Raw genomic sequence first — 18,383 nt, 5'->3', positions numbered from 1 at the left:
TAGAGCAGGTCTACTGGAGAGGGTGCAGAGGTGAGCGACAAAGCTTGTAAAAGGTATGGAGAACTTGAGCTACAAGGATCGCCTCAGAAAACTAGGATTATTCACCCTCGAGAAGAGGAGACTGTGAGGGGATCTGATAGACTTTTAAAATACTGAAAGGATTCGACAAAATAGAGCAGGGAACAACTTTATTCACAATGTCAAAGGTGACTCGGACAAGAGGTCATGGTCTGAAGCTGTGGGGGGACAGGGCCAGGACAAATGTCAGAAAGTTCTGCTTCACACAGCGAGTGGTGAACGCCTGGAACGCTCTCCCGGAAGAGGTTGTGGAGGAAACCACCATTCAAGGATTTAAGAGCAAGTTGGATGCACATCTTCTTGAAAGACACATTGAGGGATACGAGTAACTAAGGTATTCGCTAGGGTAGGCCTGGCTGGGCCTCCGTGTGTGCGGATCGCCGGACTAGATGGACCTAAGGTCTGATACGGTGCAGGCATTTCTTATGTTCTAAGTCTGTCTCCACCTGTTGGCTGAGAGACATAAGCCATTCATTTTGAATTTGTCCGATAAAAGAAGAAAAGGAAAACCAACCAGGATGGTATCTTCTGGGCAAACTTTATATGTTATTCGACCAGACACAGTCCATGTTTCTGCTCAATAAGCCTACAACAGGGGTCAATAAGACAATGTCACAAAGACAATAGCCTCTGAGATTGAATGAAATAATATTACATTACATTAGAGATTTCTATTCTGCCATTGCCTTGCGGTTCAAGGCGGATTACAAAAGAATTACAAAAAGCGAATTACATGAAGAAGGTATCTGGTAATTTCTCAGAAGAGATAAAGAGTAGATGAGGTTGTTTTGGGGAGTCGGGAAGGTATTGGAAGTGGTATAGGGAGGTGGGAAGGAGCTAGTGTTATTAAGTCGTTTGCAGGAATTTCTTGAAAAGTAGAGTCTTTATTTCTTTTCTGAATGTTTTATAGTCTGGGGTCATAATTAGTAGACTGGAGATTTGGTTGTCGAGTTTTGCTGCTTGTGTGGCTAGGAGGCTATCATATAGTTTTTTCCGTTTGACTTCTTTGATTGGGGAGTGCATGAATGGAGGGTGGGTTTTCCTATGCCCAATTCTTAAGTAAAAATACTTCCACTGCTGTTTGACAGAGCAGACCAAGCAGCAGTAGAGGTATTTTTACTTAAGAATTGGGCATATTATTTTATTCGATCTCAGAGGCTACTGTCTTTATATGACATTGTCTTACTGAACCCTGATGTAGGCTCAATGAGCCAAAACACAGAACCTGTTGGGTCGAACAACATATACATATTTTCCCCAATAATAAAGTTTACCCAGAAGATACCATCCCTGGTTGTTCTTTCACTTTTGGATTTTGGTGCTTTATCTTTGTGGAAGCTTGGTTTCCTTTTTTTGGGTTGCCTCTGGTACTCAGGAGGAGTAAGAAGGGCTCACGGACTTTGCCTCTGGTAGAACAGCACATTGTATCATTTCTTTTTTTTTTTTTTTTTTTTTTTAGTTCAATGGTTTTATTGAATATTATAGGAATTATAAACAGAAAGCAGTTCAAACATATAGATCATAATAAAAATCATGTATCAAATATTCGTATCTACAATCATTTGGATAAAACTAGATTAATGAGAAGGATCCAGAGTATCTGGAACTGCTTAGAAAAGGAATAGAAGAAGACAGAGAAGCAGGAGGGATAAGAGAAAGAGAGAGAAATATAAAGGAAGAGAAAGAGAATGAGAAATAGAGAGAGATATAGAGAGAGAAAGAATCATTTCTAAATTTAAAATTTCCAGTTTTCCAGGCTCTTATAATAGAACTATTTTCTCCTCTAACAAGCATTTAAATTTTCAGAATCATTTAACATACTTCTCTGAAGCATTTACTGGTCAACTTTCAATGTGATTTCTATGGGGAAAAATAATTTTATCTATGTGAATTGAGTGCCTGAAAATAACCGACCCTGTAGGTGGGTAAAAAGTACACATCAATATGTTCTGAGCAGAGGTTAAGTCCTAGGAGACAACGTGAAAGGCTTTGGATTTTCAAAACTACATGCTTTTAATCAAGTGAACACGTTTTTCTTTTTGATGATCACATTTATATATAATCCCATATAGTTTGAGACTATCTCAATCTAAACTTATCAGCCTAAATATATTCCCCAAGTGCATATCGCTCAAACCAACTCCAGTTTTTTCAAATCTGTATTATCTTCTGGGCCTCAGCCGCTCTACAAATGCTCATAGCAGCGAGCTTTACATGTCTACTTGTCACTGGCCAACATTTTTATTCATTTAGATAATACAGATTTGAAGAAACTGCAGTTGGTTTGAGCGATATGCACTTGGGGAATATATTTAGGCTTAATCAAATGAAAGCATCCACAGAAAAGTAGGTTTCAGTGTCCATCAGTACTTTTTACTTAGGTCAGTGGTCTCCAACGTGGGCCCCCTGAAGTTCTCTATTGCAGACCTCAAACAGCTGCTGAAATGCTTTTCAAATCCCGTAAATGGATTAATTTAAATCTTGCCCTAAACAATCACAGGTGTCTCATTTATGGAATTTGCTACTTTTGACAATCCAAAACAAAGTGAGTTTTTAAAATATAACCCTGAACGTTTATAGAATCAATATTAATTTTAATTTTTAACGTTTAATATCCAGTCTGAACAAGCAGGTCAAGATGGTTAAAAAAATTAGTAGTATGTGTAAGCTTGAAATCTTTTGGTGGCCCTCAGAGCTCTCTCGTATTCATATGAAAAAGGTTGGAGACCACGGACTTAAATGATTCAGCATGATGTGGTATACGGTACTCCAGGAACACCAGTGAATTTTGAAAAACTGCGAATACAGTTTTTCAACTGATCGAAGGCAGGGGAGGGCAGCTGGGGTGCCGGTGGGTGCTTAAATTGTATTTACAAAGCCGGGCACATTTTCCAACCGCCTCTTCCTGGTACTAAAGTCAGGGTTACACCAATCAGGAGCTGCTTTGACACGCTATCTGGCATATCAAAGCAGCTCCTGATTGGTGCAACCATGACTTTAGTACTAGGAAGAGGCGGTCGGAAAATACCGCGAATTACTGAGTCTGTGATTTGCAAACCGCAAATCTGCATGGGTTTACTGTATGTGCTTTTATATTGAAAACTAGTACAAAGGAGGAGTAAGAAGGGCTCACAGACTTTTCTACAATGTCCTCTGTATCAGTTTTAACCCAACCCCGCCCTGGAGGCATGTCTAATCAGTCTGATGACCCGGTATATAAAGCTAAGTTTTAGTTTAGTTTAATGAATATGCAAGAAAGGAATTTGCATTCACTGGGTTTCTAGCATATAAAAATCCTAAAAAAAATAGGCTAAGTCATAGCGGACTGTCTTTGCTGGGGCACCCTGACATCTCTGCCCACACCACGTACTTCTTTAACCCTTTATTTGGCAGTGTTGCTCAGAAGCAACATGTGTTTCTATGGCTCTTATGGGAGATCTGCATCTCCAAATATACTGCTACTCTCGTTCAACATCAAGTTACTTAAAGCAGCTGTTTTCACCATCTGCCAATTAAGGGGTTAAATGTTGCCGGCGCAAGCATCATCAGCCATTTGTTGCTCGCACCGACTTTAGCTCCCTTCTGCCACCACGTTCTGATCATTGGGGGAGGGGAACACATGGTGCTACCACCCTGGGCGCCAACATTCCTTGCTACGCCACTGGGTTAAGTATATCTCCAGGGTTCAGTGCTTGGACCCGTGCTCTTCAACATAAATGACCTGGAAATTGGTACGACGAGTGAGGTGATTAAATTTGCAGATGATACGAATTTATATATAGCCTGTCTGTATATGGCCGTTTGGGGGAGGATAGGCTGGAGAGGGCTTCAATGGCTGGGAGGGTGTAGATGGGCTGGAGTAGGTTTTAACAGAGATTTCGGCAGTTGGAACCCAAGCACAGTACCGGGTAGAGCTTTGGATTCTTGCCCAGAAATAGCTAGGAAAAAAAAATTAAATTGAATAAGGTTGGGCAGACTGGATGGACCATTCGGGTCTTTATCTGCCGTCATCTACTATGTTACTATGTTATTCAGAGTAGTGAAGATGCAGGGGGATTGGGAAAACCTGCAACGTGACAAACACGCTCGAGAAATGGGCCACGACATGGCAAATGAGTTTAATGTGGATAAGTGTAAGGTGATGCATGTCAGTAACAAAAATCTTATACACGCCTACAGGATGTCCGGTGCGGTACTTGGAGAGACCACCCAGGAAAGGGACTTGGGAGTACTGGTTGACAAGTCAATGAAGCCAACAGCGCAATGTGCGGCAGTGGTGAAAAGGGCGAACAGAATGCTAGGAACGATTAAGAAGGGGATCACGAACAGATCAGAGAAGGTTATCATGACACTGTACCGGGCCATGGTACGCCCTCACCTGGAATACTGTGTCCAGCACTGGTCGCCATACATGAAGGAGGACATGGAACTACTCGAAAGGGTCCAGAGAAGAGCGACTAAAATGATTAAGGGGCTGGAGGAGTTGCCGTACAGACATGATTGAAACATTCAAAATAATGAAGGGAATAGACTTCGTAGATAAAGACAGGTTGTTCACTCTCTCCAAGGTAGAGAGAATGAGGGGGCACTCTCTAAAGTTAAAAAGGGATAGATTCTGTTCAAACGTAAGGAAGTGGTGGAAAGCCGGAACGCTCTTCCTGAGGCTGTTATAGGAGAAAACACCCTCCAGGGATTCAAGACAAAGTTAGACAAGTTCCTGCTGAACCGGAACGTACGCAGGTAGGGCTAGTCTTAGTTAGGGCACTGGTCTTTGATCTAGGGGCCGCCGCGTGAGCGGACTGCTGGGCACGATGGACCACTGGTCTGACCCAGCAGTGGAAATTCTTATGTTCTTATGAACTCGCGGGAGCCAGTAAGGAAGTCGCTCAGCACCAAACAGCAGCGCCAAATCGCACACCTGCTCATGCTGCTCAATGGATGAAGAAACTCGCAACAGCCAGTTAGCAGCGAGGCAGAAACTCACAAAGTTTGCTCCTGCCCACTGCACCTCCACTGGGGATCAGCAGTAGAGGTATGAGGCTAGGGCAGGAAGGAGTGGGCAGGGTGCAGAACCTGTTTGCAGAGTCTGAAGGGGAGGGAAGGAAGGGTGCTATGCCTGACAGGGGAGGGAGGGAAGGATGCTTGGAGCTTGACCCTTCTACACCAGCGAGCTACCGTCCAATAGCTAACATTCCCCTTCTTACCAAGATGCTAGAGTCCATCATATCCACTCAACTATCTTCCTACCTTGAGAAATTCACCATTCTTCAACCCTACCAATACGGCTTCCGTCCCAATTTCAGCACCGAATCCCTTCTGACCTCCTTAATCTCAAAAGTTCAATATCTCCATTCTCGCAACAAGTTCGCCATCCTTCTTCAATTCGACCTCTCTGCAGCTTTTGATGTCGTCCATCATGATATTCTAATTTACCAACTCATCGAGTTAGGCATAAACTCCACAGTCCTTGACTGGTTCTCGAAGTTCTTACACTCCCGCTCCTACATAGTCAACATGAAGGGCACTTCTTCCTCCCCCTGGAACCCGATCTGTGGAGTCCTGCAAGGCTCACCTCTCTCTCCTATCCTTTTCAACATTTATATGTCCTCCCTTAAACTCCTCCATCTCTCCCCCCTTGAAACACTCTACACTTACGCAGACGACATCTTTGTCCTCCTCGAGACCGACCGGAACCTCACCAACCTCTCGGCGAACATATCCTCATGTATATCGAACCTTCAATCCTGGGCCCACACTGTGCAGATGAAACTGAACGAATCTAAAACAAAACTTCTCTGGCTCGGCCCAAAATTGGACCAACTGCCCACCTCCATCCCACTGTCCTCTGGCCCCACTCTGCATCTTGAATATTCTAGTAAAGTTCTGGGAGTCATCATTGACTCTACACTCTCCTTCAAAGATCACCTCAACTCCCTCGTAAAAAAAATGTTTCTTTAGCCTTCACATGCTGAGAAAAGTGAGATCCTGTTTCCATCAAAAACACTTTGCCATCCTTGTCCAATCCACCATCCTTTCCAGACTGGACTACTGCAACTCTATCTACCTTAGCCTAACAAAGAAAAACCTTCAAAGACTCCAGCGGATTCAGAATACCGCTGCTAAGCTTATCTTCGCAAAAAAGCAAATTCGACCACGTCTCACCGCTTTTGTCCAAGCTCCACTGGCTTCCGATAATCTCCAGAGTCCACTTCAAATGTGCCTGCCTCACTTTCAAGATCCTACACGGTATCCTCCCTCCCTTCATTCCTCTTTCTTGGAACTCCTCTAACCCCAATTCCGCCAGATCCACCCAAAAACTGAAACTTTCCTTTCCCTCTCTAAAAGGCGTTTCCCTTGTAGGAAAACTAGGTTCTTCCCTCTCTTTCAGAATCACTCAGCTCTGGAACAACCTTACCTCCCCTCTTAGGAATCTGAGCTCCCTCCAACTCTTCCATAAACATCTAAAAACCTGGTTATTCTCAAAAATGTAACTCCTCCTCCCTCTCTGGTTATTCTAGTCCTCTAAATTTTCTCTTCATTTTGCCTCTTCCCTCCACTGGAGTTCCTTTCTACCTTTAACTCTTAACCGTGTCGAGCTTTACGAATGTAGAGATGATGCGGTATACAAACCTAAGGTTTAGTTTAGTTTAGTGTCTGGCAAGAAGGGAGCTGGGTGCAGAGCCTGACAGGGCAGGGCACTTGAATATTAAGCCACCTGACTTATATTTGAGTCAACCATTTTTCCTCCTTTTGGGGGGAAAGGGGGTCTCAACTTATATTTGGATCAACATATTTGAGTATATATGGTACTTAATCAATTTTAACATTTCCATTTAAAAACTGTGCTAATTCACCTGTCTTCTTTATAGATAAATTCCCTTTAATAAACCATTTAATATGTTCCATCCCACTTTCAAAAGCAGCCAAGTAAATACATGTTTGCAATACACTACAGTATAAGCAGAATGCATTCCAAATTCACACCCAAGAGTGTTTGAGGACCTTATTATTTGTGTATAAGAGGTTTATCTGTACTTGGGCAAGAAAAGTTAACCAGCAGAGGGACTATAACTTACCTTACTTCCAGCTTCACAGACTCATTTTCATACTGCTTGGCCAGTTCATCCAAGTTCTTACATATCTGAACAATAAAAGGTGCAACAGCCCACCCTAAAGATTTCCGGAAGTAGGGTAAGGAAGATGTGACTAAGGCAACCCAAGGAGGATGCATCCCATAGCCATATTCTGGCCGGAGTGCTCTAGCTATGGCCGAGACAAATAATCCCTGAGAAGTTATTGGGTGTGACTGCACGTACTGCATAGCGTTGATAGATTTCTGGAAATTCAGGGTTTGCTGCCACTCTTTGAAGAGAGCAATTTGGCTCTCCTCCTCCACATGCAACTGTCCAAGATGGTGTTCTAGAACAATCAAGATCTGCAAAAGTTTTAACAGCTCAATTTGAAGAGGATGCTCACTCCAGATCTGATCCTGACCAAAATTGATGATGCTCTCTTCAAAAAGATTTCCTTCAAAGGTGTCACTGGCCTTCTCACCTGCCATTGCTTCATACTTTTTTTGACTGATGTGCATGGAAGCTGACAGGGAAAGGAGGATGAACTCTTGAACTTTGCACCGCTCTAGTAAACTATGAATAAATTCAACATTCTTGCCTTCTGCTGGCTTTGCCATCACTGTCAGTTGAGACATTATCCGGATTAAGACTTCTACACTCTTGACTTGGACATCTCTGTTGCCAAGCATATCTCTATGAGTTACCTTCAAATAGTAGGAATAGTAAGACCTTAAGAAGCTCAGACAGAGATAGGTTAGCAGTTCTATCAATAAAGAATGGGGGCATATGGTGGGAGATTGCATCTGAAGCTTTCCATAAAAACTTTGGCCCACAAGGGCTTCCTGATGACGAGCCAGTAGGTTGTAAATTAAATTCAAGTGAGCAGTAGAACTGGTGTCCATACTAGCTTCTGCCACTGCCTCAATAAACTCCTTGGGATTTGTTTTAAGCACTGCTTCAAGCACGGAGAAGGCATACAAAACCCTCTTGGAATCGTAAGGCTGCAGGTACAATAAGATATGCTTAAACAATGCCTCGATCATTTCTTGCCTCTCCTTCTGCAGCTTCAGCAGTCGTGTAGTCTGGATTGCTTTCAGTTCTAAATCTATCTCCTCATCACTTGAGAGAGATTCAGAGACCTGAGTTTTCTCTGAATCAGTGCGTACAAGATTCAGCAACGAAGTGAGCCTAGCATCATCATGGAGAGGTAGGCTTGTGCATTTCAGGTTTCTTTGGTCACTGGCTGTTTCCTCATAGTTCTCCTCATTGCTTTTCTCCTGTGGGTCAAAGTTGTGTGGAGAGAAGGAAGAAGTGTTTTCGCTGTCTCCATGGCCTGTACTCGTATCTGCCGATTCTGTATGATCACTATTATCTTCATCCTCTTCTGTGTAATGTACAGGATCCACACGATGAGAAGAGCCAGTCTCTGCTGCCCACTCAGTATTCAGCTTCTCTGGATCCTTTTCAACTTCAGCCCAAATGGCTTCCCTGTCCACTGTGGTAATCTGGTTCACTAGAAGCATTTCAGAACCACCTTCATGCATCTCAGTAGCTCCAGCAGAATCTTTCAAACAGGTTTTCTTTCTTCTGAGCCATTGGTTGATGTCTCCTCGAGAAATTAAGAAAAAAAATAAAAATAAATAAGAACTCAGCATACAAACTGGACTTTTTCCACACAGCAAACTATTTGAGAGATTTAGTGAAACATTATCTAACCAATGAAGCTTTAGTTGGTGATTTACAACAAAAACACAACTAACGTACTTATCCTCGGTACCGTCATGTGATAACTCATAACCTGAGATATTTTAATATCACAGGCTTCTATGACTGTTGAGGGTATTACTAAGTATTTAAGAGAGTATTAGACTTTTCTCAGACAAGTTTTATAAGGAGTCAGCACTGTGTACACTTGGTAGCATTATTTAAATAAAACAAAGTTAATTACCTGTTAACAGATGCTCTCCAGGACAGCAGATTAAAAATTCTTACATCTGGGCGACCCGATTCAATGCACTGTAGCAGTTTATGGGTCTTGCCGTGTCTGTGTAGAAAGAACCAATGTTTCAGCCTTCATGCTGTGGCTGAAGAAAGTCACAGCATGATGGCTGAAACATCGGTTCTTTCTACACAGACGCGGCAAGACCTGGAAACCTGCTACAATCATGACTCCAGCCGTGGAAGCCTAAGAGAACACCATTCAATGGAGTTTGCATGGGAACGTTCACTAGCTTATTTAATACAACCTTTTAGAAAGTTGCGCCTTGCATGCGCATACCTTCCTGCCTGCTGCTGTCATGCGGGACCCAGTCACTCTAGTATATAACTTATAAAATGTAACTTCAACGGGAAAAAGTCAGGTATGTAAGAATATTTTTCCTGATGGTCTCAGAGAATACCTGCTACAGATATGTAACTTTGTTTCTTCAAAAACAAGCACAATAAGGTATTTTTACAATTTAGAATCCCTAGCTACCAGGCTGCCTCAAATAAAATAGGGTACAACAACAAGGCCGGGAATAAACATTGCCAAAATTATTGAAGAACTAATATATAGTATATCCTATACTAGAAAGTTAGAAAGCTCTGACTGATCTTAAAAACAGCTCTAAGGATTTTGATGAAATGGGGTCAGTCTACAGTTTTTGGTGAAAGAAAGTGATTTAACTAGGTCTGGAGTTTGGGAAAACTTCATTGGGGTGGGGGAGGGTAAAACAGGGGATTTTTAAATATGTTCCCGCCTCCCCCTGCAGCCCATTGGTCAGACAAGGAAACGTAGCCAGTCAATAGGCTGAAGGGAAAAACAGAGCTAAAGATTAACATAGAAACATAATGGCAGATAAAGGCCAAATGGCCCATCCAATCTGCCCATTTCACAGTAATTATGATCTCTTCCTCTCTCTACAAGACCCCACGTACCTATCTCAGGCTTTCTTGAATTCAGACAGTCTCTGTCTCCACCACCTCTTCCGGGAGACTGTTCCAGGCAACTACCACCCTTTCTGTAAAAATGTATTTCCTTAGATTACTCCTGAGCCTATCACCTCTTAACTTCATCCTATGCCCTCTCATTCCAGAGCTTCCTTTCAAATGAAAGAGACTCAACTCATGCGCATTTACATCACGTAGGTATTTAAACATCTCTATCATATCTCCCCTCTCCCACCTTTCCTCCAAAGTATACAGATTGAGATCTTCAAGTCTGTCCCTATATGCCTTATGACAAAGATCATGCATCATTTTAGTAGCCTTCTTCTGGATCGACTCCATCCTTTTTATATATTTTTGAAGGTGCAGTCTCCAGAATTATACGCAATATTCTAAATGAGCTCTCACCAGTCTTATACAGGGGCATCAATACCTCTTTCCTATGCACCCTAGCATTCTTCTAGCTTTCATCTTCACCTTTTCAACCTGTTTGGCCACCTTAAGATCATCATATACAATCAAACCCAAGTCCCGCTCTTCTGTCGTGAACATAAGTTCTTCACCCCCTAAACCGTACTGTTCCCTTGGGTTTTTGCAACCCAAATGCATGACCTCGCATTTCTTAACATTAAATTTTAGCTGCCAAATTTCAGATCATTCTTCAAGCTTCCCCAGGTCTTTCTTAATGTTATTCACACCATCCAGCGTGTCTACTCTATTGCAGATTTTGGTATCATCCGCAAATAGGCAAATATTACCTGCAGCAATATCGTTTATAAAAATGTTAAAAAGAACAGATCCAAGAACAGAACCTTGAGGCACACCACTGGGAACATCCCTTTCCTCAGAGATCTCCTTTTACAAAGCCACACTAGGGCCTTAACGCGCGGAATAGCGCACTTTAAATTGCCGCATGTGCTAGCCGCAACCACCTCCTTTTGAGTAGGCGGTAGATTTACGGCTAGCGTGCACTATAGTGCGCGCTAATCCGGTGTGTGCAATAAAACCACTAGCGCGGCTTTGTAAAAGGAGCCCAGAGTGATCTCCATTGATCACTACCCTCTGTCGCTTTCACTCAACCAGTTCTTGACCCAGCCAGTCACTTTGAAACCCATCCCGAGGGCACTCAATATATTTATTAGAAGTCTGTGTCAAACACTATCAATGGCTTTGCTAAAATCTAAATACACCACATCTAGCGCACTCCCTCTATCCAATTCTCTGGTCACCCAAAGAAATTGATCAGATTTGGCTGACAAGACCTCCCTCTAGAGAATACATGTTGCCTCCGGTCCTGTAATCCACAGGATTCCAGAAACTTCACCATTCTCATTTTTAAAAGTGTTTCAATTAATTTGTTTACCATAGAAATCAGACTTACCAGCCTGTAATTCCTTACTTCTTCCTTACTTCCACTTTTGTGGAGAGGGACCACATCCGCCCTTCTCTAGTCCTCTGGTACCACTCCCGACTCGAGACTTGTTGAAAAGGTCAGTCAGCAGAGCTACCAGAACTTCCCTAAGTACCTTCAGCACCCTTGGATGTACACCATCCGGCCCCATCACTTTGTCTACCTTTATTTTAGCTAGCTCTTCATGAACACAACCCTCTGAAAATCGATCAGGGTCTACCACGCCTACATCCCTATTCATGTTTATCTTCTGCAGTCCCACTCCCGGCGCTTCAGCCGTGAACACAGAACAGAAATATCTGTTAAGCAATTTAGCCTTTTCTTTATCAGCTTGTACATATTTCTGCCCTTCACCTTTGAATCTCACATTGCCACTTTTGAACTTCTTCCTATCACTAATATATCTAAAAAATGTCTTGTCTCCCCATTTTACCATGTCAGCTATTTTTTCTTCCATTTGCATCTTTGCTTTTCTGACTACACAACCAGATTCTCTTAACTTTTCCAGATATTTTTGCCCGTCTTCCTCTTTCTGTGATCTTTTATAGTTTATGAAACTAACCTCTTATTCCTTACCTTCTCAGCTACTACTTTTAAGAACCAAAGCGGCCTTCTTTTCCTCTTACTTTTACTTACTTGCCTCACAAAAAGATTTGTCTCCCTTACAATTACTCCATTCAGTTTTGTCCACTGCATTTACACTCCTTCCAGATGTTCCTATCCAGACAATTCCTTGACATAAACCCCCATCCGAACAAAGGTAGTTTTTTTTTAAAGTCTAGAACCTTTGCATTTGAATGAGCCCTCTCTATACCCATCTTAATATTAAACCTTACCACACAGTGATCACTGGATGCCAGATGATCATCCACTGTAACATCACAAACACTTTCCCCATTTGTTAGCACTATCCAGTATGATCCCATCTTGTGTGGGTTCCATTACCAACTGCTGGAACAGCTCTCCTTGTAGAGAATTCAGGATCTCCCTACTTCTAGAAGACCCTGCTATAGAGATATCCCAATCAACATCCGGCATGTTAAAATCACCTATTAGTAAAACTTCCCATTTTTTTAGATATATTCTGAATGTCTACTGTTCTTTCCACTTCTTCCATCTGTGAAGGAGGCCTGTATATATCATATCAATGCAAATATATTGAACTTTCCCTCTTTCCAAATTGATCCACAGTGCCTCTTCCTAAGCAAAGGATGATGCATCATAACTTATTGCTCCTGTCTCCTCCGCAGCTTATTGGCTGCCTAAGGAAGAAAACCTACAGTGTAGCTAAGGGGTTCTGAGGAAAACGGAGGCTACTACTACTACTACTATTTCTATAGCGCTATCAGACACTAAGGGAAGAGATATGGAATGTAAAAGAGAGAACACAGCTGAAATTAATACAAGCCGGGGGAGGCATGGAAACCGATACAAGCATTGGTCAAACATTCCTAAAGAAACTTAGCCAGACAATAGGCTGCAGGGAAGAGGACTTAAGGTTGATATCTTATAACCTACTGGTCCTGTCTCCTCTGCAGCTTATTGGCTGCCTAAGGAATGTCCGAGGAATACACTAACAGCACAGGAGCCAGAACAACTGCACTGTAGATAAGGGATTGTTAAGGGAAGAGAGATGAAATGTAATAGGGAGAACTGAGCTGAAATGAATGCAAACTGTGTTAAGGCAAGGACAGTGCTACAAAGAACTAGAAGCAGGGACCCTGGATCATTTAATATATTTTTGTCCCTGCATCATGGCCTTTTGGAATTCAATTTGGTCTCAAGTTAATTCTTTATTAGAAAACCATCTAGCTCTATCCTATGATACAATTCTATTTGGGACGTCCATGAGAATAAAAAGTCAAATTTCATCTAGTAACAATAAACTTTTATTAATAATGACAGGAGTTGCCATTCAACATATCACCAGAAATTGGAAAGATTACACCAGACTCAATTATACTTTCTGGTGGAACTCGTTATGTCACATATACAAAATGGAAAGAATAATTGCCATACAAAAAGGGAAGTATAACAATTTTAAAAAGATTTGGGGGCCATTGATAACATATTGTAATGATTAGACACCTTTTTACACTAAAAGTATAATTATAATTTTGGGAAAGGGGGGATAGTTATATTTTTTCAATTTATTATATGTGAGAAATGTTTGTTTTATAATATTTGTGGAAAGGGTGGGTGGGAAAGGGAATTAATTTATATATTGTAGGTGATACTAGGAAAGAATTTCAAGTGATGTGTATGACTCAATTGATGTATTATTGTACACTTGATGTAAGATAAAAAATGAATAAAGAATTGGAAAAAAAAAAAAAAGACAACTGCAGCTCACTAGTCAGACATTTCTAAAGAAGCTTAGCCAATCTATAGGCTGCAGGGAAAAGCAGGACTTATGGTTGAAATCTCATAGCCTGTCTCCTATGCAGCTTACTGATAATCACTCACCCCACTTTCCCGAGAGAAGCTCACTCTTCCAAGTACTACATTTTAACATAGCAAATGAGGGCAGATAAGACCTGCATATGGTCCATCCAGTCATATTCATTTGAACCAACTATCTAGTAATTGTTCATTTTACTTGCTAAGTTCCCCTATAAGATGTCTTCCCCTCCCCCCGAGGTAGGTAAGACCTATACTCAGACGATATGAATTTGGTCTAAGATATGCATACTTGTTCCTTTTTTTTTTTTTTTTATTCTTTATTCATTTTTAAACTTTCATCAAGTGTACAAAAATTCATAATAAACACAATTAATCTGAGCACTTGAACATCTTATCATTATAACCTATCCCACCCTCCCTCAAAGCCCATTATTCATTTTAAGATCATATACTTGAAACCCTCCCCCCACCCAATACAAAATGGTGTATAATTAATAGAAAAATGGCATTTAATCATGACAAAAAGATGTTAATGGCTCCCATATTTTAATAAAATTGTTATAATTTCCATTCTGTACCGCTAATGATCTTTCCATTCTATATGTGTGACATACTGAATTCCACCAAAAATTAAAATTAAGCCTACTATGATCTTTCCAGTTATTAGTAATATGTTGGATGGCAACTCCAGTCAAAATCATTAAAAGTTTATTATTACACGATATCTGACTCTTTTTTCTCATAGACATTCCAAATATCACAGTATCATAAGATAACGCTACATGGTTTTCCAATAAACAATTTATTTGATCCCAGATTGAGTTCCAAAAGGCTAAGATATGGGGACAGTAAAACAAAAGATGATCCAAAGTCCCTACATCCAGATTACAATGCCAGCATCTATTAGACAAAGAACTATTTAATTTTTGTAATCTAACTGGGGTCCAGAAAGCTCTATGTAACAAAAAAAACCAAGTTTGTCTCATAGACGCTGACATTGTACATCTCATTCTCCAAGATCAAATTTGCATACTTGTTCCTGATCCATCTTGCCTCAAACGGATACAGACCGTAAAAGTCTGCCAAGCATCAGCTACACAGCCCCACTGTTGGTGTTACTGCCAAAGCTAACTCCAGCCTGTCCCGATCTGTCTTGCCATATATCAGACACAGACCCTATAAGTCCGTCCAGCATCAGCTTCACTTCCTCACTGCTGGGGCTTTAAGTACTGCTCCTGCCCCGCTGCTGGTGTCACTGTTAAAATTAACTCCAGCCTGTCCCGATCTGTCTTGCCATATACTGGACACAGACCCTATAAGTCCGTCCAGCATCAGTTTCTCTTTCCCACTGCTGGGACTTCGATTTAAGCATCGCTCTTGCACATCATAAACGAAGTCATAGTTGTTGACCTGTTGAATTTTGTGACCACCTGTCCTCTTTCTATTTAATGATCCTTTGTATCTATCTCACATATTTGTGAACTCAGTCACTGTTTTTATTTACACCACTTCTACAGGGAGGGTATTTCAGGCATTCGCCACACTCTCTGTGAAAAAGTATTCCCAAGTCTACCACCCTGCAACCTCATATTATGTCCTCTAGTTTTGCCACTTCTCTGTCTTTGGAAAAGATTTGTTTGCATATAGTTTGTTTTCTCCCAGTGCAGTTGTCCAGGTAATTACAGATCCCTTTATGGGTCAACACATAGTAACATAGTAACATAGTAGATGACGGCAGATAAAGACCCGAATGGTCCATCCAGTCTGCCCAACCTGATTCAATTTAAATTTTTTTTTTTTCTTCTTAGCTATTTCTGGGCGAGAATCCAAAGCTTTTCCTGGTACTGTGCTTGGGTTCCAACTGCCGAAATCTCTGTTAAGACTTACTCCAGCCCATCTACACCCTCCCAGCCATTGAAGCCCTCCCCTGCCCATCCTCCACCAAACGGCCATACACAGACACAGACCGTGCAAGTCTGCCCAGTAACTGGCCTAGTTCAATCTTTAATATTATTTTCTGATTAATATTAAAGATTGAACACCTCCCCCAAACCAAAATTCTTTAGTCCTTTTGCATACCAGCAGAGTTGCCCGTAAAGAGCTTCCCATCTTCCGCTTTCCTCCTCAGCCTACAATGTACATAACATCTTTGGCCGACTTTGACAGAGGAGTGATGAGGTAGGGAAGGGTTGGTCCATGCCATCAGGACATTCCATAAAAGCCCTCTTACCTGTAGAGTTTTTCTGCTTGATGCAGTGAATGGAGGTGCGCTGTGTCTTGGGGTGGAGAAGCAGCAGCAACACTGGTTCGAGGATTCGTGCGACATCATTAAGCGAGAGCGCTCGTACAAGCCAGCCTTGAGCTGCCGCACCAATTGCGCCATCAGAACAGTTCAAGCTATCCAGCACCACAAACAGAGACCTGCAGATAGTATGCCAACTTATTAGCTGAAACATTCTTTGCAGTTTTCAATACTTCCAGGACATTATTTGAATGATGACACAGAAAAAGTACGCATGCTGTACATGGGCAGAAGTTTTTTTTTTTCCTTTCCTAAGTCCGAGGATGACCAGGCCACTCAGGAATCACAGTGTCATGAGTTATGCAGGTAATGTAATAGCTATATATTTTGGTTACTATTCACAAACATATCTACAAATCATATACATTAATGTAAGCTCTAATTACATCATTTACCATGGTAAAAAAATACATCACTCTTCATTTCTTCACATTAAAGTTTAACTGCCATGCATTAGCCCACACTTCTAATTTTCGTAGATCACTTCTCATGTTGTCCTCTCCCTCTATGGTGCCCATACTGTTGTCATTTTTGTGTCATCTTCAAAAAAGGCAAACGTTTTCCTTCTAATCCTTTGGCAATATTGCTCACAAAGACAACAAAAAGATTTGGCTCCAGGACTGATTCCCGAGTCACTCCACTACTTGCCTTTCTATCTACTGAATGAATTCCATTTACCATCCCCCTCTTGTCAACTTTCAGACAACCAACTGAAGGACTTATTTTCAAAACCCACTAAGTCCATATTAGATGTACTGGACTTAAGAGGTTTGGGAAATAAGCCCTTCAATTTCTAATCTAGTTTGGGAAATAAGCCCTTCACTACCTTATGATCCATCCCCAGGCTTCTCAATTTATTCATGAACCTCCTATGAAGGAACAGCAACAAAGGCTTTCCACCAAAAATAAAAACAACCCAAAAAGAGATATGAGGATCATTTCATAAATAATGTACACTATTTTTTAAAATTTACATGTTTTATTTTTTTTTTCAAGTATTTCTTTACAATCCTTCAATATAGTCTCCCTGCTTTGCAATGACTGAGTCCCAACGCCCAGGAAGCTTCATTATTCCATCCCAAGACACCATTTTTGTTCAGTTGCTGAATGGCTCGGGTACAGGTGGAAGAAAGCTCTTCTAGAGATGCAAAACAATGTCCAACAAGTTGTTTCAACTTTGGAAAAAAGTCGAAATCTGGTAGACTTTTGTCTGGACTATAGGGAGCATGAGGTAACATCTCCCAGCCGTACTTGCATAGTTTTTCATTGACAAGTGGAGAGTTCCATCTTCCCCATGACCAAAAAAATTTTGACAAGCTCAATCAAAAGTCAAACAAATGATGATTTTTGCTTATGATCATGAAGGCATCATCATTATAATACACAGCAGTGTATTATTGTGATTTTTTGCAAAAAATGTGCAGGAAAATGCACAAAACCTGACCTCAGTTGCTCTTGGTTGGGCCACTCATTCTTCATGACAACGCTCGCCCGCACATAGGGAATGTCATCAATGAGAAACTACGCAAATATGGCTGGGAGGTGTTACCTTATGCTCCCTACAGTCCAGACATAAGTCCACCAGGCTTCGACCTTTTTCCAAAGTTGAAACAACCTATGCAAGGACATCATTTTGCATCTCTGGAAGAGCTTTTTCCTGCCAGTACCAAAGACATTAGGCAACTGAACAAAAATGGTGTCTTGGATGGAATAATGAAGCTTCCCGGACGTTGGGACTTGGTCACTGCAAAGCAGGGAGATTATATCGAAGGACTGTAAAGAAATACTTGAAAAAAAAAAAACGTGTAAATTTAAAAAAATAGGTTCCAGTGGAATCAGATTTTAACTTGTAACCGAGGCCCCAGTTGTTGTTTCTACAAAATGTATTTGCTGCACTGGATTTTAAGGACATGTACAATAAAAACCTGCAAGCACTGGAGATCTAGCACAAGCAAATGTTTCAGGCATATTTATTGTAGATATCCTGAAAACTTGAGTGGCTGTGGGATCCTCATGACAGGTTTGGAATGCCCTGGGTTAAAAGGAATTATACATTCAAATCTTTACTTTACCAACGATATGCAAGAATAGAATTACTGTAATTACCGTATTTTCACTTATACCGCGCACCCGTGTAAAACGCGCACACGGGTATAGCGTGCGGGAAACTGTAATTTATGTAAATAAA

The 18,383-nt window shown here is 41.3% G+C and overlaps 1 protein-coding gene across 2 annotated transcripts in view; it reads right to left on the bottom strand.

Annotated features, from left to right (window-relative positions):
- The window catches only part of DOP1B (DOP1 leucine zipper like protein B), a 245,892-nt gene that overhangs the window by 101,561 nt on the left and 125,948 nt on the right, over positions 1-18,383 (bottom strand). Inside the window, exons 18-19 of one of the 2 annotated variants that reach the window (XM_033947781.1) lie at positions 16,124-16,314; positions 7,155-8,760 (exon numbers count right to left, since the gene is read on the bottom strand). In XM_033947781.1, the coding sequence (XP_033803672.1) occupies positions 7,155-8,760; positions 16,124-16,314 (1,797 nt within the window). The remainder of the gene's footprint in view (positions 1-7,154; positions 8,761-16,123; positions 16,315-18,383) is intronic. The other variant, XM_033947782.1, reaches the window with a different exon arrangement.

This window comes from Geotrypetes seraphini, chromosome 6, assembly GCF_902459505.1.
Source record: "Geotrypetes seraphini chromosome 6, aGeoSer1.1, whole genome shotgun sequence".
NCBI classification, from domain to species: Eukaryota; Metazoa; Chordata; class Amphibia; order Gymnophiona; family Dermophiidae; genus Geotrypetes; species Geotrypetes seraphini.
This window is presented reverse-complemented; position numbering and strand designations above follow the sequence as displayed.